The sequence below is a fragment of the Apodemus sylvaticus genome, chromosome 15, assembly GCF_947179515.1.
Source record: "Apodemus sylvaticus chromosome 15, mApoSyl1.1, whole genome shotgun sequence".
NCBI classification, from domain to species: Eukaryota; Metazoa; Chordata; class Mammalia; order Rodentia; family Muridae; genus Apodemus; species Apodemus sylvaticus.
Genome location: NC_067486.1, coordinates 24,511,684 through 24,533,374, shown reverse-complemented (window position 1 = coordinate 24,533,374; position 21,691 = coordinate 24,511,684). Strand labels below are relative to the sequence as shown.

The 21,691-nt window shown below is 35.0% G+C and overlaps 1 protein-coding gene across 5 annotated transcripts in view; it reads right to left on the bottom strand.

Moving 5' to 3' along the window:
* The window catches only part of Robo2 (roundabout guidance receptor 2), a 506,393-nt gene that overhangs the window by 90,164 nt on the left and 394,538 nt on the right, over positions 1–21,691 (bottom strand). For all 5 annotated transcript variants that reach the window (XM_052158220.1, XM_052158221.1, XM_052158222.1 and 2 more), the window contains exon 8: positions 1,414–1,538. In XM_052158220.1, coding sequence (XP_052014180.1) covers positions 1,414–1,538 — 125 coding nt within the window. The remainder of the gene's footprint in view (positions 1–1,413; positions 1,539–21,691) is intronic.

Here is a 21,691-nt window from a genome sequence, read left to right as displayed (position 1 = left end):
TAATATCTAAATTCATTAGACGAAAATTTACAGTTTGTTCAAAATTTCGCCTTTATCTTAATCTCTCATCCTCTCTACTCCCCTAGGGGAGATAATGGTGAAAGAAATAATATTATATCTAATACTGTAAGCAAACCAATAAACATAACAGCAAACATCAATGTCCTTAGAATATTGTTTCACTTTGTCAGACAATATAGGGTAATGCTTAAAATCTCCTAATAATTAATATTCACCATCATTGATTATTATGTTAAATATCCTCTGTTCACAGAACTAGAGTATCAGTGTCCATTTTAAGTTTTATACTTTTAGAGCTATATAAGGGATGTTATTTGTATATGTATCAATGTCTTAACCAATAGCTATCTTTAATTATTGAAAAGACATGATTTTGTATACCATGTGTTATAATTTTATTTGAATTTTATCTTCCAGTGAAGAGTCAAAGAACTCCTGAGAAGTTCATCTCTTTCAGTCTTTAGAAGGTGTGTCAATATCAATTGTTAACATTTAGATAACTTCCCTTTATCGCCACCCCTCAAAAAAATTCACCAGAAGTTGGAGTGGCAAGTAAACATTTGAGAAAGAACACTGAGTGCTTCTTTTTTTGATAAATGAATGCCTTCTTGAGTTATTTATAGAACCTTCAGAATGAACAGACAGCTTATTTCAAGAGGAATGTGGAGACATGTTCTTAGTCTAGGTATCTTAATGTCTCATCTGCTTCAAGTTGGAAATTTGTATTGGCTCACCCTAGAAGCTAAGCACCTGAGAAAATTAATGTGTCCAGTTGAGTTTTTCAAAAGACTTTGAGAGAAGATTTTGCCCAGAAGGATCACAGCAAAACCAAGATAGTTGTTTCTTGTGTAAAATGTGTTGTTTTCTGTCTAATTTTATTATGAAGAAATACAGAGGAAAAAAAAGGAAGAATAGAATTCCACTATTATTAAATGAAAGTGTGCTTAACTTTGTGATCTTTCTATACTGCCCAGACAGAGGGCTGAAACTGGATTCCATGGCAAATAATACTGGAGTTTTAAAATGCTATTTCATCTCTTTTATGCTAAGAACTATTCTAGGCATTTTATAAGTGATACCTCATTTAATCATACTATGCCACTAGATGTGAGAAAGCCACATGACCATTGCTGTCAGAAGTTTTCAGTATCTTTGTTACTTTGGCTTCAAACTATAATATTGTTATTTTATGTTAGATACAGAATTTTAAAAAAAAATAACACTGGCAAATAAAGAATGCTGTATTGGAACACTTGACATCCAGTTATTCTAGAATCATCTCTTTCTCAGAAATAACATACAGTGAGCATTGATAGACTGAGACAGGTTCGGAGGGTCACTGAGAGAGGGGAATTTCAGAGATGTCAGAAAGGCAGTCATGCCTCTACTCACCTGGCTGCCTTCTTTCTGCCAAAAAACAGCTGGCTGTGGGTTCCCTTTAGTTTCACAGGGGAATGTCACTGTCCGGCCCTGAGCAACGATCTGATCTCTTGGCCTAACAACAAACTGTGGAGGAGCTAGAATTTGAAAGGAAAAGACAGAGTAAACATCAACCTTTGACAACAATGAAAAAGATATCAAAGAGAAAATCTGGCCCTGCGTGGCTGGCTCAGCACTGGAGCGAGAGCAAGACTATGTGTCCTTATTTACTGTAGTGGATTTCTCACAGCACAAAGGAAAAGAAAGACCAAACTCTCAAAGATGCAGAAAGATGCAGAAAAAAACGAAGTTATTAGCAGACATACTTTAAATATTGCGCATTATTAGCATCCCGTGTCTTGGCCATTTGCTTAGGAAAATAGAAGCCTTATAATTCTGAAATTCACAAGACAAAATGTCATTGCCAATTTGGAACTCTCTTTTGAATGGGTCACCATGAAAGAGTCAGTATCTTAAGCAACTATCTTCTTCCTCAAAAGCCAATGTATTAGCAAGAAGAAATTTCTTTATAGTGTTTTCAGGATAGTATATGAGATCCTGAAGTCACAATAAAGTTTGAATTTTTTCCTGATTCTTATCAAATATTTTAATACTCAAGGCTTGATGCATCTAAAACAGTGAAGTACTGCAGACTTGAGGACTACATACAAAGGTAACTAATAATATAAACACATGAAATGAAACAGTTTATTCATTTCGAATAACTTATTTCAGTAAGCAGAGAGCAGGTAATTAGTGCATTCTACCTGGGTACTATAAAGTTGGAAATGTGAAGCTGAAGAGGTCCCAGCCTTGTGAAAAATAACAATAAAAACATAAAAATGGTGATACAAACAAAACACATCCCCAACAATGATGACAAATATGGTGAGTTCAGAGAGGCCTTTCGGAACACCACAGAAGACGACTTCAGTTATACTGCATATAGCATGTGGGATGAGACTTGAGAGAGGAAATCTCCTGTATGATGGCATCTTTGAAAGTTCTTCAGATAGGAAATGAGCGTTATAAGAATTTTAAGTAAAGAGCATCATTTGGACAGGGGAATGCTGAACACTTTCCACATCTGGTGTTCAGTGAACATTTTAAAAGCAAGATCACATCTACTACAATGTTGTAAGTCGGGGAAGAAAAGAAGGGTAAAATCATTAATGGGCTGGAAACAAAAGATCCTGCCACCCTGTCAACCCTGCTGTGGAAATTCCTAATCTGAATGACAGCTGCAAATAAACTTTCCAGAGGATGCTTTAACCCTTGCATGAAGATGGAAGACAGGAGAAAGATTTAATCAGGAAAGTAGAGCATATGGTTAGGAGTCTAGTCGAATGGTGCAGGTAAACATGATGATCCCAAGGAAGAGGGACTCTATTAGAAAAGGAAAGGGATGGAAAGAAAATCCTAAGGATGCTCATAATTGAAGGAGGACTAAAGACAGGAAAGTGAGAAGCACTAGAGGATATCAGAGACTTCCACAAAACCATCTTCACACCATGCATGCACTTCCAGGGAAAACATTACCCTAACCCATGATGATTAGAATAACTCTTTCTACTCTAAAAACGTTATTTAGGCTAGAAACTTAAAACCATTGAAACAGTTTCAAAACAGCTCTAATTTATAGAGCTGGTCGCAGACAGAACATAATCCTAAAAAGTGAACACTGGAGAATTTTAACAAAATGCAATGTCCAATAAGGGCAAAACCCAAAAGGGCAATAGAACAGGATATCCCCCCCTAAACACACTGCCAAGAATACATCTTAACCCAAATTCTACCATTTTATAAAGAGCATAGTTTTCTCAAAGGAAAAAAATAAATGATGCTTATTTAGAATTAAATTTTGTACTCTGTTATAGCTCCTCTTTAGCCAACCCATCTAACACATAGTTTGGAGACAGAGGAGGAGTTTTTAAGTTGAATCTTTGTAACTGTTGATTCTGGAAGACTCATCCAAACAGCATGAAGAAAGCAAGCCCGTGGATTTATCTGAGCAGTTCCGTTCAAGCGACTTTCTACTTTTCAGAAATGTGCATGCTTCTCACAAGTTCTTGATATTTCTATGCTATTAAGCTGAATTGGAAGATGCATTGATGTCTGTTTTTAATAGGAACATCACTTAAATCAATATTATATACTTATGTCAGGAAAACGTTAAAAACATAAAACTACAAATTTTTGTTTTTGTTTGTTTTGTTTTGTTTTTGTTTTTTGTTATTATTTTTTTATATCAATGTGATGTCAGACTCAGAGATCCAACCATTTCTGCTTCCTGGGTACTAGGATTAATGGTCTGTGTTACATTGACTGGCTTCAAAAGTGTCCATTTTTTCAGGAGACATGAAAACACAAGATGTTTGAAATAAAAAACATTAACATTGTTCTGTATTACTTAAGCTTTGCCATTTTTCTATAATAGATATTTTTAACAAATATGTAAGAATCAATGTAAAAGTACTTGCTTTGCAAACCCAATAAGGAAAAAATAACAGTGTCAACAAACATATTACCTTCCTGAGAAATATTGTGTAATTTAGCTGCAAAACTCACTTAATCAAAGTCAGTAATGTAGCACTCATAAAAAGGGTTCAGATTTAGCACATTAGGTCATACAAAGTTCTTGGTATGAGAAAGTCTTTTTTTTTTTTTTTTGGTCTCTCTAATTTGTTTTTTTTTCTTTTTTTTTTTATTCGATATAATTTATTTACATTTCAAATGATTTCCCCTTTTTTAGCCCTCCCACTCCCCGAAAGTCCCGTAAGCCCCCTTCTCTTCCCCTGTCCTCCCACCCACCCCTTCCCACTTCCCCGTTCTGGTTTTGCTGAATACTGTTTCACTGAGTCTTTCCAGAACCAGGGGCCACTCCTCCTTTCTTCTTGTACCTCATTTGATGTGTGGATTATGTTTTGGGTATTCCAGTTTTCTAGGTTAATATCCACTTATTAGTGAGTGCATACCATGATTAACCTTTTGAGTCTGGGTTACCTCACTTAGTATGATATTCTCTAGCTCCATCCATTTGCCTAAGAATTTCATGAATTCATTGTTTCTAATGGCTGAACAGTACTCCATTGTGTAGATATACCACATTTTTTGCATCCACTCTTCTGTTGAGGCATACCTGGGTTCTTTCCAGCATCTGGCTATCCTAAAACAAAAGAATATACCTTTTTCTCAGCACCTCATGGTACCTTCTCCAAAATCGACCATATAATTGGTCACAAGACAGACCTCAACAAATATAAGAAGATAGAACTAATCCCATGCCTCCTATCTGATCACTATGGAGTAAAAGTGGTCTTCAATAGCAACAGAAACAACAGAAAACCCACATACACGTGGAAACTGAACAATACTCTACTCAATGATACCTTGGTCAAGGAAGAAATAAAGGAAGAAATTAAAGACTTTTTAGAACACAATGAAAATGAAAACACAACATACCCAAATCTATGGGACACAATGAAAGCAGTGCTAAGAGGAAAACTCATAGCCCTGAGTGCCTCCAAAAAGAAAATGGAGAGAGCATACATTACCAGCTTAATGACACACCTGAAAGCCCTAGAACAAAAAGAAGCTATTTCGCCCAGGAGGAGTAGAAGGCAGGAAATCATCAAGCTCAGGGCCGAAATCAATCAAGTAGAAACAAAGAGAACCATACAAAAAATCAACAAAACCAGGAGCTGGTTCTTTGAGAAAATCAACAAGATAGATAAACCCTTAGCCAGACTGAACAAAGGGCACAGAGAAAGTATCCAAATTAACAAACTTAGAAATGAAAAGGGAGATATAACAACGGAAACTGAGGAAATCCAAAAAATCATCAGATCCTACTACAAGAGCCTGTACTCAACACAACTGGAGAATCTGGAGGAAATGGACAATTTCCTTGACAGATACCAAATACCAAAATTAAATCAGGACCAACTAGACCATCTAAACAGTCCCATAATGCCTAAAGAAATAGAAGGAGTCATAGAAAGTCTTCCAACCAAAAAAAGCACAGGACCAGATGGCTTCAGTGCAGAATTCTACCACACCTTCAAAGAAGAGTTTTCACCAATACTCTTCAAACTATTCCACAAAATAGAAACAGAAGGAACACTACCCAATTCCTTCTACGAAGCCACAATTACGCTGATACCAAAGCCACAAAAAGATCCAACAAAGAAAGAGAACTTCAGACCAATTTCCCTTATGAACATCGATGCAAAAATACTCAATAAAATTCTTGCCAACCGAATCCAAGAACACATCAAAACGATCATCCACCATGATCAAGTAGGCTTTATCCCGGGAATGCAGGGTTGGTTCAATATACGGAAATCCATCAATACAATCCACTACATAAACAAACTCAAAGAACAAAACCACATGGTCATTTCATTGGATGCTGAAAAAGCATTTGACAAAATTCAGCATCCCTTCATGCTTAAAGTCTTGGAGAGAACAGGAATTCAAGGCCCATACCTAAACATAGTAAAAGCAATATACAGCAAACCGGTAGCCAGCATCAAACTAAATGGAGAGAAACTTGAAGCAATCCCACTGAAATCAGGGACCAGACAAGGCTGCCCCCTTTCTCCTTATCTTTTCAATATTGTACTTGAGGTACTAGCTCGGGCAATTCGACAACATAAGGAGGTCAAAGGGATACAAATTGGAAAGGAAGAAGTCAAACTATCATTATTTGCAGACGACATGATCGTCTACCTAAGTGACCCAAAGAACTCCACTAGAGAGCTCCTACAGCTGATAAACAACTTCAGCAAAGTGGCAGGTTATAAAATCAACTCAAGCAAATCAGTGGCCTTCCTATACTCAAAGGATAAGCAGGCTGAGAAAGAAATTAGGGAAATGACCCCCTTCACAATAGCCACAAACAGTATAAAGTATCTTGGGGTGACTCTTACCAAACATGTGAAAGATCTGTATGACGAGAAAGTCTTTAAATGGTCCCAAATAAATACTAGTAGAAGTTTGCAGATGTAGGAGAGCTAACTAGTACAGCCTTATTTAATTTTTTAATCATAATAATGATTATGATTAAAGTATGACAGAGTTGCCAAATAAGAATGTGTAAAAGCATTTTATAATCTATCACTTATTTTGATAAGTTGCTGCATGTACTTTAGGTATTTCTGTAGACTTCTCCAAATTTGACTTCCCATTTTTTTTTAAAATATTCCTTTTAAAGATTTATTTTATTTTATTTATGCACATATGTGTGCATTACACAAATACTTGTGCATATACATCCAGATTCCCATGGAAGAGACTGATCAGAAGAAGGTATCCCGTCCCCTACATCTACAGATAAAGGCAGTCATGAGGCACCAGTAGCTGGTACAGGGAAACAAAGGTTGGTTGGTTTTCTTTGATGAATTTTTTCCTAAAATATTTTAAATTCCATATCTAAAGACTTGTTCCCAGATTCAAAATCTTAATTCCCCAAATAAGGAAACGAACACGACCATAGCATACATTTACTTTCTTTCTTTTTTTCTTTTTTTTTTAAATTTTATTCGATATATTTTTTATTTACATTTCAAATGATTTCCCCTTTTCTGGTTCCCCACTCCCCAAAAGTCACATAAGCCCCCTTCCCTCCCTCTGTTCTCCCACCCATCCCTTCCCACTTCCCTGTTCTGGTTTTGTCTTATACTGCTACACTGGGTCTTTCCAGAACTAGGGGCCACTCCTTCGTTCTTCTTGTACCTCATTTGAAGTGTGGATTATGTTTTGCATATTCCAGTTTTCCAAGCTAATATCCACTTATTAGTGAGTGCATACCATGATTGATCTTTTGAGACTGGGTTACCTCACTTAGTATGATGTTCTCCAGCTCCATCCATTTGCCTAAGATCTTGATGACAGTTGATTCACATTTTGATTCATTGTAACTACAAATTGTAAGACATTCTGCTTTGTGCAGAGAATGGAAAGTAAATAGCATAATGGGCTTGTATCATACCCTTGACTGCAAATAAACATAAAAGTAAACACAGCAGAATATGACTCACAAAGCAGTTGTTATTACTTTTTGTTTGTTTGTTTGTTTGTTTAATGCAGGACTCAGGAGGTGGAGATAGTTGATCTCTCTGAGAGTCTGCAGATAGTCTGGTGTATACAGAGATTTCCATTTCAGCCACTGTGACATAGTGAGACTCTGTCTAAAACCATAAACACAGACTGAACTTGGAGAAATGTAAAGAGCAGAACCAAAGTACCTTTGAGTTGCCTTCTAAGCATAGGCATTTACTAGATGAGGAGTGGTGAGTTCAGTGGCCATGGAGCAAATCAACATTGATAACAGAGAACAGTGAACTACACCTTTAAGAGAGAAGGCTGTAAGAAGAGACAAAGTGTGGACAGAGACCAAAAGAAAGGCCACCGAGAGACGGTCCCACCTGGGGATCCATACCATATACAGACACCAAACCCAGACACTACTCTGGATGCCAAGAAGTGCTTGCTGACAGGAACCTGATGTAGCTGTCTCTTGAGAGGCTCTGCCAGAGCCTAACAAATACAGAGGAAGAAGCTCACAGCTAACCATTGGACTGAGCATGGGGTCCCCAGTGGAGGAGTTAAAGGACTGAAGGAGTTGAAGGGGTTTGCAACCCTATAGGAGGAACAACAACATGAACCAACCAGACCCCGCCCCCTCACCCCCACCCGAGCTCCCAGGGACTAAACCACCAACCAAAGAGTACACATGGAGGGACCTGTGGCTCCAGACACATCTGTGGCAGAGGCTAACATTGTTGGGAATCAACTGGAGGAGAGGCCTTTGGTCCTGTGAAGGCTTGATTCTCAGTGTAGGGGAATTCCAGGGTGGGGAGGCAGGACTGGGTGGGTGGAGGAACACCTTTGTGGAAACAGGGCAAGGGGGGATGGGATAAGATTTTTATGGAGTAGGGGCATGTAAGGGGATAACATTTGAAATGTAAATAAAGAAAATATCCAATTAAAATAATAAAAAAATGTCAGGAAGACCCAGCATGTTATGCTGAATAAGACCTGCTAGATAATTCAGGCTAAGTTATTTAATATATTGCTCAGGAAAAGACCTATTCACAAATATTTTTACAAGAAATGAATGTTCTGGAAGTAATGTGGCAGCAAATTGAAGACACTGACTAGAAAACCAGAGAGACAAAGGGCTAGAGAACCTTAGATAATTGGGACAAAAATTTTTTTGAAGGTACTTAAAGGGAACATGTTATCATGTGAACAACTTAAAGATATCTTTCTACACTACAGTTATTCCTGGTAGTGGAATAAAAAATAAAAAAAAAAAAACCAAAACAAAAACAAAAATTTCCTGAACTTTTATTCTCACTTTATAAAAGAGGACTACTAAATGCTTTTTGGCACTATTTTTAAAACATGCCTTGCATGAGTTATTTACTCATAATGCATCTTTCTTCTAAGTCACTGTATAAATATGCTACATTTCTAATGATTATAATCACTTCTTGTTGCCAGAATTTCAAGATTCATGGCTCCCCAAAGACCTGCCATTGTCTTAGCATTATCTGATCTTATAAAACACTGAAGCATTTAACAAAGCAAAATTCAAAGAATGCTTGTATCTTTGAAAATGCCTGACCTCTTGTCACCTGAAATCTGGACAACAGAAAAAAAAATTAAAACAATCACTTTTTCCTTGGTAGACTCCCTGCCAAAGATCTATATTGCAATCTCTGTGAGGGAAGATTGGCTACAGAAATTTATTGGGGAGGGGGAGAGGCTAAAATGAAAAACAACACCAATAATTCTTCTGGGAACACTCCACTGTATCAGTATTTCTGCAAGGTGGTATTGAGAATGGTTTTAAAGAAGGGCTTTGGCATTGGCACCAATGGGAGGGAGCAGCAGAGGAGGTATTCCATCAACAGAGCACAAAAGCTCAAAGCCTGCTGTACATGAGCTAGTCACAGAAGAGATCTCATTAAATATAGGAAACAATATTAGACCCTCAAGATGGCAATTCAAAACCCACGTTTAAACCCAAAGCAAATTAGAAAGACTGACTTATAAACTCCAGATGATTTTGCTTATTAGAGAAATGGCAATTGTCTTATATGTCCTTAAGAAAAATAAAGACCTATAAAATACATATTTATAATCTCAAAAATCTAAAAAGATATTAGACAAACATCTCATAACTATGATGTACTAATCCACTTGCTCAATCTGTCAGATGATTATATCTTATCTCTATGTCTGAATGAAGAGATATGAAGATGCCGGTATTTAAAACAATTCAGTGTTTAATGAGAACAATTAAAAAAAAAACATAGCTCTCTAAGAAAAGTACATTGCATGAATTCTGGAGAAGCACACTCTAATATTGAAAGGTCAGTTACGTTTGCAGGTCTGGGAGAGTTCAGTTGAAACTGTGTTTTGAGAATTTAAATGAAATGCACAGTAAATTAGATTTGATTCCTGCTAATTTATGCTTCCATACTGCACACAGCCCATGCTGGCTTCAATCAAAGTCATGCTACAGCACTCTTATGCTAATGCATGCTGGCGAGCCAGAGTGGGTGGAATAGAAATCAGAAAGATGAGCATGAGTGGGAAGCACAGGCCATGCTCGAGGTGGGCTCCGACACGAGGAGAGAGGGACCTAAAGGCTAATCGCATCATGTTCAAGTTGTTTCTACAGGAAAAATATGACTTTTGATGGCAGCCATTAACATGGAGAGAGCCAGGCAGCCATTAGGTACATGGTTACAGTCACACTTAGCCAGACTCTTTGATTGTAAATTTGTACCTGAATGAATCAACTTTGGAGTCTTTAATAAACATTTTGAACTTACTAACTCAAGTAGAAAACACTTTGTGTGTGTGTGTGTGTGTGTGTGTGTGTGAGAGAGAGAGAGAGAGAGAGAGAGATTTAATATATTTTGCTTATTAAATGCTAATGTAGTCTGTAAGAATATTTTAAAAGCAGTCTCCTTCATCATTTGATTGAGCTACATGTTTGCCTCATCAAAACTTCCTTAACTCAACAGCAAAAAGACAATTTAAGGCTGTTGACCAAGGGCCCAGGGCCATGTTAACCCATCCACAGGCAGTAGTTCATTTCAAATATAGAATTTTGCATGCCTCAACTATGATGATTTTTATATAAATACCAGTAAGTTGAACCTTGTGAAGAATGCTTCAATCATTATGTAAAAAATTGTTATCTTGGGGAAACAAATTTGACATTTGGTTTATTTCAATGTTGTATTAAGTCGGCCAAATGAATATTGAGCTCTTAATTTAAAATGATTCACATCAGATAATGACCCCATTAAACTCATAATTTCTCATCTCTAGTATGAACCAAAAGAGTTCATTGAACCAAAAGAGTTCATCAACCTCCTAAGCATTGAAGGTTGTAATTTCTAATATGGTAGACTATATGAAAGAGTACACAATGTTTTTATGAGCAGTGGGTTCCTTTTCTCTTGTGTGGTCATGTGCTTGTTCCTGTGTTCCTCAAACCCTGGCTTCCATTTTCCCAATCTTGTTGACCTGGGTGAATCTGAACATACTTTGACCATGTACCTGCTATGCCTTCATTCCAGTGTAAGGAGCATAGAGCATAGATTTCTTTGTTCTCTTTTGTTTCTCTGTTTTTCATCTATGTGTCTTGTTTCCCGAAATAAGCTGTAATACCTCTACATTAAAATTTCTTCCTTTGCCTTTGAACATTTTTGAGTTGTGAAAGTTGGAACGGTTACCTAGACGAGATTTCAAACTGCTATAAACGAAATATTAAACATTTTCCCACATTGTTATACTTAAAGTATCTAACACAATCTTCCCATTGGCTCTAATAGTTTGGATAGAAGAGAAGTCAAACAGGAAATATAGGCTGTAGAAAAGAAAATACCCTGGGCAATTCTGAAATTCTGCCATAGAATTCTATAGAAAATGGTCTCTACACCAAAGTAAAAAGACCACAAACAAATATCCATGATCTCAGAGGAACAAAAGCACATGCACAAAGACAGACATTATGTATCATTCAAACCTGGAATGTCCTGAATATCATTTAAGTTTATACAACCAATGTAAACACTGAGAGCTACATTCATTACAGTAGAATAGATGCCAAGAACAAGGCATGAATACTCATTCAAATGATAAATGGATTCTAATTGATAAATGATTACATCTTCACCTCATTTAATTGTAGTTATTTTCAATGTTTGACAAGTAATTTCAAAATAACTTATTAATATTGATAATGAATATATAATGTCATAAAATATTTGACTTTAAAGCACATTAAGATATAATTTATTGAAGATAAAGTTTACTTGTACTGGAAATTATGCATTAAAGATACAGGATCATAATAATCATTTTTGCAAAGGTTCTATAATTAGATATTATTTATTTTTATTATTTCCAACAAGTTAAAAAATGATCAAATGGCTAAATTACCTAACTTAACAATATTTTGTGTCCATGGTAACGATTATTCCTGAGGAGAAATATGGTTGATTTCTAAGCCAGTAGCTCTCAGTTAATATTTAAAAAAATCTTATTCCATATGAAATATTTATAACTTTACCTTTTCTTTCAGCAAATATCTATTATTTCTATCTGCAGTTTCAGTGTCAAAATGCTTTTTAATATGGAAAGTGCTAAATGGGTCACTACTCTCTTAAATGTGAAGTATTTCACATTTCTTCTCCATTTATGGCACATGCTGCACATGCTAGCATTTTCTATCTTACTCTTTACTAAAGTTGTTTGACATATATACAATTGCATCAGCCACTGTATGATTAAAGATGCGTTGCTGCCAAGCAGTACCTCTTTAGAGTTTGGAATCACTTTTATCGAATGCATTGATTGTAAGAAGACTAATTTTGAATGTACGTGTAACACTGGAGATCTTTCCTACTTATTGTCTATAACTTGAAATCTGATGTCTAGAGCAAGCATTGAAGATGGCCAGTGAGTTATTATCTAGTATGATTATAACATAAAAATGGTAACTTTTTAACAGTGGATACTATTCTGAGAAGAGTGAAGGAAAAAGATAGTTAATCTAGAAAAAGGAAATGTGATAGCATTCCTCACACAGGCAATAACACCCACTGTGTAGACACCTCGTCCATTGGCACACCTGCTTTCTTTGTGGACAATGAAGTCAACAATAGCATTCTAAGTAAAACACTTTCTGTGGTCTTGATAAACTCAAGGATTATGTGAGTGGAGTATACCCATTTCAATGTTAATGGCATTTACTCTATTTAGAAAAATCTCTGCTAATTTGGAAATGTTATTAAATATTTCTACATTACAATGAATATCATAATTAACTCAAAACTAAGACAGACATGCTTATGGAGAACTTTAAACTTTATTAGATTTCAGATTGCTGAAGCAGATTTACTCTCAATTAGAGGTTGGCAGAGGAGGTCATGGAAGTAAAGCAAATTATTCTGGATTTTAATAGGCAAGTGTTACAGAACTGCTCATTATACAAAAGATAAAAATTGGAAACTCCTACAAAAATATGTCAATATTTTTTAACAAACTACAATTTTAAATCTCACTTCCATGATGCTTTATTTCATTTTTAAATGGGTACTTTAGCTTTTAAAAATATATTTTTTTATCCATTAGCTTAAATTTTTTACATGTAATATATTTTATCATATTATCTCCCCTATATAAGCTTTCTTGGTTAAGGTCTTAGTAGTAAGTAATATTGAAATTTTGTTTTTAAAGTCAATGGGTAATCCTCAAGGAAAATGGTTAGACATTTCTAAAAAATAACTATTTAACAAGGGTTGTTAACTCGAAAGACATTAACTGCAAACACAGGATGCCATTTTCAAACCAACAAAAGAAGAACACAAGGTGCTTGAAAGCAAGCCCTAAATTGCCCCAAACTCTAAAATTAGGAAGAGTGTATCTTCCTATGTGGAGAGGAAGGCACTGGAAGGTTGGGGTGAGAAGGAAATGCCTAGCTTTGCGATAATTCTTCAAGCAAATGGTGAGAGCAAGCATCCCTTTTCACTCGCTTAACCTGTCAGCTTGCCAGAACGGTCTCGTCAGCAACCCAGCTACACTACAAGGGCTGCTCAGGTCCCATTATCTCATTTTTAAGAGAAAGATTGCACAAGATGCCAATCAACAAAAGCAAAAGCCAACACAAAAGCAAAAGAAAACAAATGCAACCAAGGAACAACTGTCCTTGTACCGAGGGGTTGCTTTGTTAACGGAATTTTAATATGCAATTGCAATGTTTCTTAATAACATTAATTACACGCTTAGGAAGGTTCCCTCCTAAGTCATTAGTGCTTTCTTTTTGTTGCATTTTATCTACTACCAGCAGAATGAAAGATATGAGATTGTCCTGTTATTATTAATGTGACTTGATCTTTTTAAGGCACCATTTAATGCTGCTTGCATAAACATTTTCCCAGTAAGTATTAACTACATATGTATGCATATGTGTCTCTTAAGTAAGTTAGGCATGTACTTACAACATGCTAAGGGTTATACTACTTCTTAAGACAGAAGAAAGAACACAAGAGTACTTAGTACTAAGATATTTGTAGAGCAGATGAAAATAACATCAACAATAAATTTGAAAAATAACACTGACCAACTGACTTTACAATATATTCAGAACTATGTAGCTCAAATTTTAATTGAATTTCTGTTCTGTATATTTAATGCATATAATCATGAAACAATTACCTGAGTCACATAATATGTTTAAATAAGTTTCAAAATAAATTGTTACCTGTAATATTTATGTCTTATGCACATTATAGAATTGTTAAAGACAATATCTCCTGACAACACTATCTTAAACTTTTTATATTTAGTGTTCTATAATGCTCCCATAAAGTTTTACCCTTCCATCCCTGATATCACATAGAAGAAAGAAGGGAATAAGATGAGAATTCTGCCATGATCCCAAACCTCAGGTTTTTAAATGTTCTGCTTATCAATCAAGCACAGAAAAGAATGAAAAACCACGTTGGAAACCTTTATGTCTCATCTCTGTCCTCTTTTGAGTCTGACTTTACAGACATATCTTTTGATATTACAAAACTTTATTCTTTGATTCTTTGAATGTAATCTGGATGCAAGTGTGATACCTAACAAAAAGTTATGACTGTTCAAAACACTAATCAACATTGAGAAAGCTTATTGAAAGAGCAAAGTCTACAATTTTAAATGGATTTTAAATGGTCCACAAAATCTTCACTCCCTGGTGTTGTTTCTATGCATATATTATGACATTCAATGTGTTTATAGGTTGTGTTATTAGGGTTTCTACTTAGCTGGCTTTAAGACGTTTAGATAATTAGGTGAACTCAGATGATCATATAAGATTTCTAAAGAAGGGCACTGGTTACCAGCAAGTAGTGGTTCTCATGGGTGAACTCTGAGAAGTAAGATATAAAATGCATGAAGTGGTATGAGTAAAAATGGTCCCCATATCATAATAGGTATGAATGCTTGGTCCTCTTTTGGTGGAGTCCTTGGGAATGATTACGAGGTGTGCCTTTGGTGGAGGATGCACTGGGGTACGATTTGACTATTCAAAGGTCTCTCTACCTTGTGCTCCTGGATCAGGACTTAAGCTCATAGCTACTGCCCCAGAACCATGGAACTACTATACTAACCACCATAATATCAGGTCATATACTGTAACCACCAGAAACTATGAACCTCAAATTCAATGCGTCGTAGTCAGAGTGACTTATAATATCAATAACAAAGTCACTAATGCAACACAGAAAGGATCTGAGATTTAGCCATTAAAGTATAGTGGGCAACCTCTAAAGTCTGTGATAGTGGTGAGCATCTACTAACGACTACAGGGGTGTATCTCCAAAATTCTTAGGATTTAAGTATCCCCAGCTCTAAAGTCATGTGTCTGTTTAGAAGTTGTATCTACAACGTTTCTTTGTAAGAAATGGATGTCATTGTAAATTATTAGATTTGTGACATTTGTTTGTGCACCAAAAGAAACCTCCCAAAGCTGAAGAACATCTTTTTTTATGAAGCAGGGAATATGAATGAAAATGAATAGGGTGCTCATGAAGATGCATATATCTTGATAGATCTGGTATTTATTAACAGCTATGGAGATACTGTGGAGAAAATGAAACAAGTTTCATAGAATATTAAAAAAAAAAAAACGTTCCAAGTAGGGACACAGAAAGACCCTGAAACAGCTTCAAAACAAGTAAGAGTTATTCATCTGCATCTAACTAAATAAGTAACCAGCAAGAGATCAAAACAGGATTTAAGTTAATTAGATCAGTATGTCGACTATCCATTTTAACAATGACAAAAGGAAGATCATAATAAATGTAAAATAATGAACTCATAACCTTTAAAACATATTCAAAGAAACAAAACAAAACAACCCCCCCATATTTTAGAAAGTTTCCTATTGTTTATATGAGACAGTGTCCCAAACAATTCTCCCTAAAGATTTATGGTCACAAAAGTTATAAGAAATAAGTAAGTAGGCAAAGATAAGAAATAGGTGATTGAAAGGTGAAATTTAACAACAAAATGGGGAAAATAGAAAAGTCAAGCCTATCTAAGTAATAAGAAATACTTTGTGATTGGAATTGAAAAAGGGAGGTTTTTCACTTATTAAAACACATATCAAAATGTATTATAAAACTGATGCCTTTAATACTATTGTGGAGAAGATGATAAAGAGAGGATGTTAACAAAGACATAACCAATATATTTGAGGGAATGAACAAAAATATCAGAGAAATAAAAATTTTCATAAAAAGTTAATAAACTATAGTTTAAGGGATTTTACTGTATCTCAGAAACATTATATACCAGATGATCAATGCTGAAGGCTAACACATCAAATCCTAGGAAGAAAGAACAAGAACAATCTTATAGTATAATAAAACCAATGGGAAAATTATTCTGTAAACTTCATAATTCAGTAAACTACCATCCAATAGAGCAAAAGAACCTCTCTCTCACATCTGAGAACTGTGGAAGAAGGCATTGTGTGATAATTTCAAAGGCAATTTGTTCTTGTTTGGTAATGCATATACTGTGCCTTCCACAAGCTGAAGTCATTTCAGTGTTAGAAATAATGCATGCCTGCATTTCTTCCTTAAGATTTCCCTGTGCAAAGATATGTTTCATATGGTGAAAAAAAAAAAAACCATTGGAATTTATAAAACATAAACAATAGTTTTTATGTAAGTTATAAATATAAAAAACTGAAAAAACAGGCCTCAGTAATAATTAATTTAAAAAAAGCCTACCACCAATAAAAACCCATAGCTTTTTTAGTGCTGTGTACAGAAACCATAGCACTTGCAAGCAGGAGATGACCTTAGGTCGTCTGAGTTACAACTTATCCAAGGGAGAGCAAAGGCTGAGAATCAAAACACAAATCTTTCAAAACATACTCAAGACATCTTTAGGGGATATTTCAAGATGAAGTGTAAGAACTATGAGCTTCCTATTTTTAAAAGTAACTGAAATAGTTTATTGAGTGATGTATAAACAGTAAGTTTCAAGCTTGATTAGTACTTGAAAGGGTCGGAGATATTTGACATCTTATTCTCTAGGTTATGTATGTATTGGAAGTATCTCCAAATACAACTTTTTTTGTTTTGTTTTTTTGAGACAGGGTTTTTCTGTTTAGCCCTGGCTGTCCTGGAACTCATTATGTAGACCAGGCTGGCCTCGAACTCAGAAATCCACCTGCCTCTGCCTCCCAAGTGCTGGGATTAAAGGCGTGCACCACAACCTCCCAGTTTCCAAATACAATTTTTATTGAGTTTTGATTGTTTGCCGAATTCAAGAATAAAATTTTTTGGTCATACAATAATTAAATTCTACTCTAATATATAAACAGAACTAGCTAATGTGTGGATAAAAATATGTCCATAAGGATTTTGTTTAAAATGGAGCCTTGTTTTTATTCTTCTTTAAAAGTATTATACATATATGTATGTATGTATGTATGTATGTATGTATGTATGTTTATTTCTTGCATATACGGTAGTTCTTTGGATGTGTGCAGTGACCACGGATGCCAGAAATGGATGTGGAATCAGCATGAACTGGAATTACAGAAGGTTGTGAGTTGCAAGTGCTCTGAATTACTGAGATATTTCTTTAGCACTGTTTCTTTAAAATTAAATCACTTAATATGTTTTTTTTGGTACAATAACATGTAATTCTCAAGTACTTATAAATACTTTCATTGACACTTTCTATCAAAATGTAGCCTTTTTTGTGACTAAATTGGTAAATGATTAAAGATTTCTGTGAAGTTACATAGAGTGTTTGTTATTCATGATTTCTGAAAGTTTCACCTGATCCACTCAGCTTTTCCTCTCTATTGCTGCAGCAATCAGCAGCTAGCATATGGTACATAAGACACAAAACGGAAGAGAGCTCAGCTTCACAGGCGAGGCAGCTGGTAGATTTGACAGTTCTTTTCCAAATTGCTCATCGTGTTTTGAATTACTGCTAGGAAAAAAAATGTGTTGCCCATCTCCAAAATAGATGTTCATTTTTATTTTTATGCTGGAGAAAGACTTCTAATAGGAAAATAAACCAGATGGTTATAGGAAAGGAGGTAGGTTTCCTATTGAGACCATTTTCATACTGTCAGAAGACGTTTCCAAGTAAACAAATAAATACTTCACTGTTCATAGCCAGCTTTGCCCTCAGATGCAGTTTTGTTCTCCTATGAGTCTTGCTTTAGGGACAGTGTCAAAAGGAAAGCAGGATGGTTTGATGAATTCATTATCAAAGGGACATGGATCTATATTTTTTTGCTAACCCAAAATATGACAGATAAGAGGACTCATTCTGAGACATTGGTGACATTACAAATGAGTCAGTGTAATATGGTAATTATTTTCTCCAGTGCAGTTGATGGTGTTCAAAATATTTTCTACAACTGAAATATAATCAAGTTTATATAGAATATCAAAATGCAGTAATGCATGTGTGCAGTTCCAACTGTGGTCTGTATGGTATAATAATCTTGTTTTCTCTTTAAAATTCAATTGGGTCTCCTAAGTTGTCTATGGACAGATTCTCACTTTTAAGTTCTCAATAATTCCAAATTGAGCTTCGCAGAACACTAAGAAGCTTCACTTGGAATAACAAAGTAGTTGTTTTTCTGAAGTCTTAAGTGTTTCTGAATCAGAATTTGATTAATACTTTTCTTTAAAATCCTTTTATTAGAGGAATCCAAGCACTTTTCTCTAGACTATGCATTTATTTGAAAATATATTCCCCCTATATTTGTATTAGAATTAGAAAGTAATTTTCTCCCTTCTGTATGGCGTTAGTTTTAGAATACTCTTCGTGCTGTCTCTAAGATCCTCAAAGTTGAAAAATACTTGTGTTTGCCTCCACTAACACATTTGAATAATAATGAGTTTTCAATGATGCATGTAATTCATTATTTCAGTTGGTATGTACCTTTTAGCATTATTCTAAAAGTTTCAATGTCTATATTTAATATATTGAAAGTAACTTTAAGAGCTAACACAGGGTCATGGCACTCTAATCTCTTCATTGTGAGCCCTTTCCTTACTAATCCAATGAAAATGTATCTAACTTTCAATTTCCCAAGTTCATAGCCGTTGTCACATTTGAAGTATAACTCTTCATACTTCTGAGCACTGTCATAAGTCATTCAAGACAGATTTATGAAATGACAGACTTTCTCAGATAAAGTATAATGTGTCAAAAAGCTCTTTTTTATTTCCAGTCCAATGGGAATTTAAGAAATTGTTCCAAACGAGGATAAATTTGGAAATAATTTATGAAACTCACTGCAGGTGACAGCTACAACTTAGAACAAGGAACATGCTATGATGTTTTAACTAAAGCTTTTTTTCTTTGTTTAAAAGTGGCAAATGAAGTAGAGATTATTAAGTGTTTTGTATACTGAGACCTTGTTAAATCATTTCAGTTAAGAGGCCATTTATATGAGCATATTATTTTTAGCTATCAACATCTGTAAGTGAACCTGTTTGTTTCCTGTTCACTTGGAAACTGCTTGTTTCAGTTGTAATATCTGAAGCGTTCTTTCTGCAGTCATGTCTATTGACAAGTATTTCCATCTATTTTAACATTAAAAATCAGAATCAGAGATTACTGTACCTTAGACTTTATTATCTTTCGTGTGTGTGGACTTTATGCACACTTATCTTAGCTAATACACTTTACTTTAGTACTTTTCAATAATGAATTTAGTTTTTGATACATTAGTGGCTCGGTCTACCTGGTACAGAGATGCTAAGAAAAGAAATCTTAGAAAATGGTCACCTAAGAGAGCATCAGTTCTAGAATGATCAGAAAAGAGTATCAACTCTAGAATGGTGCTAGAGTACAGTATTGGATCTAGACTGATACAATAACAGACTATCAGGTTCAGAATGGTGTTTGTCCACAGCACAGCTCTAGAATGGCCATATAAGAGACTATAAGCCCATAAGCCCTAGAATGAGCTACAACATAGTTAAAATTATAATTACAAAGAAAGCACATTGAAGTTATAATATCACTGTCCTCAATTCACCAGCATCAATTCTGAAAAGTGTAATTGGTTAAACTATAATTGAAAATTTTTCTATTTAAAATTACTTTAACTAATTTTGTATCCTTTTTATTATTAATTCTTGTTTACTAAACATTCCAATTGTTGGCCTCTCAAGTGATATGTCACTTCCAGGTTACCCCTCCACAACCCTCCTATTCTATTCACCCTCTCCCCATCCCTTTTGCCTCAGTGAGGGTGCTTCCACACCCACCCATTCATTCCTGCCATTCCTGCCGCACCAGGAGCTCAGGATCCCTGCAGGGGAGGTGGCAGAAGGACTGGAGGAGGGGAGAGGGATTGCAACACCATAGGTAGAAAAATGCCGCATAATTTTGTATCTTAAGTGCATTTAAAACTGTTACTATGCAAAGCAATAATTGCAATTTTAACTATTTTTAGTAATACCTTTATTTCAATAATAATAATGTTACAATTGAGGGTGATTTAAAAATAATAAGAGAATGAGGAAGACTAAGATGGCATAGAAAAAAAAGGAGAGCTGTTATTACACATGACCATTCTATAGCCAGTACTATATTACCAACTATTTTAGAATGAGGCTCTGCTACAATTTCATTCCAGGTTTGAAAATAGGCCCAGGGGTTAGAAAAAGTTTTGCAGAAACTTTGTATTTATGGCCCATGTTAAGCCCAGGTAACTCCTGCAGATAATGCAGGATGCTGTCCTTCAGACCAGATACCAAGGAGTAAAAATATTAAGATATGAATCAAAAATAGTACTAATAAAATGCATATGAAATCTCCTCATTGAGAAGCCAAAGTTCTGTTGGTTACATTTGATATTCATATAAGAACAAACCTATTGTAAGAGTCTGTGTTTCAATCAAAGAAGTTATTCGGAGAAATTAACATCAAATGTCATAATATCAGGTCAGTACATTAAGTAGGCATATGAAGCTAGATAGTCAATTTATAAAATCATGAAAGCTGAATATATTATTAAATAATATAGAGACTATTTTTCTTTAAAAAATGCTGAAACCATTCATTTATTTAGGCATGTATGCATCCATATATCCAACTTACAAAATTTCTTTAAACATTTTCATTGGTAAGATATGCAAAACTATAATTGATCTTCTTAATTTAGTGAATTTTGAAGTATTTCATCATTAAAACATTCACAAATAGTTAGCACTTAGATTTCTGCAAGCACATGCTATTCAGGTTTTGCAAAGCCAAAGCAATAATGGGATATTAAGCCACAAACACTAACTGTTCATGCCAAAGAACACAGATCTTCCCAATTTTCCCATACTCATGTTAAGAATCCACTTTACAATGACATATAGCAAATTCCTATTAAATTTTGTCTATGTAGAAATGCAGATGAGCAGGCACAGAGAGAGAGAGAGAGAGAGAGAGATAACACTGAAAAATGAGGAGTCTGGTTGGCTTAAAATGAAACGAGCAAATAAGGAATAAGCATCTCAGTTTAATGTATAGTCTTCTTTTCAGGAATATCAAACATAGGTCATTACTTTGTATATATAATAAATATTGTAATGTTATTTCTTCCTCCTTAAGAAGAGTTAAGAATTTTTAACATATCAACAATATATGCTATTTTTTCTGAAAGCTGACACTAACCCCTTCCTGTGTTGAG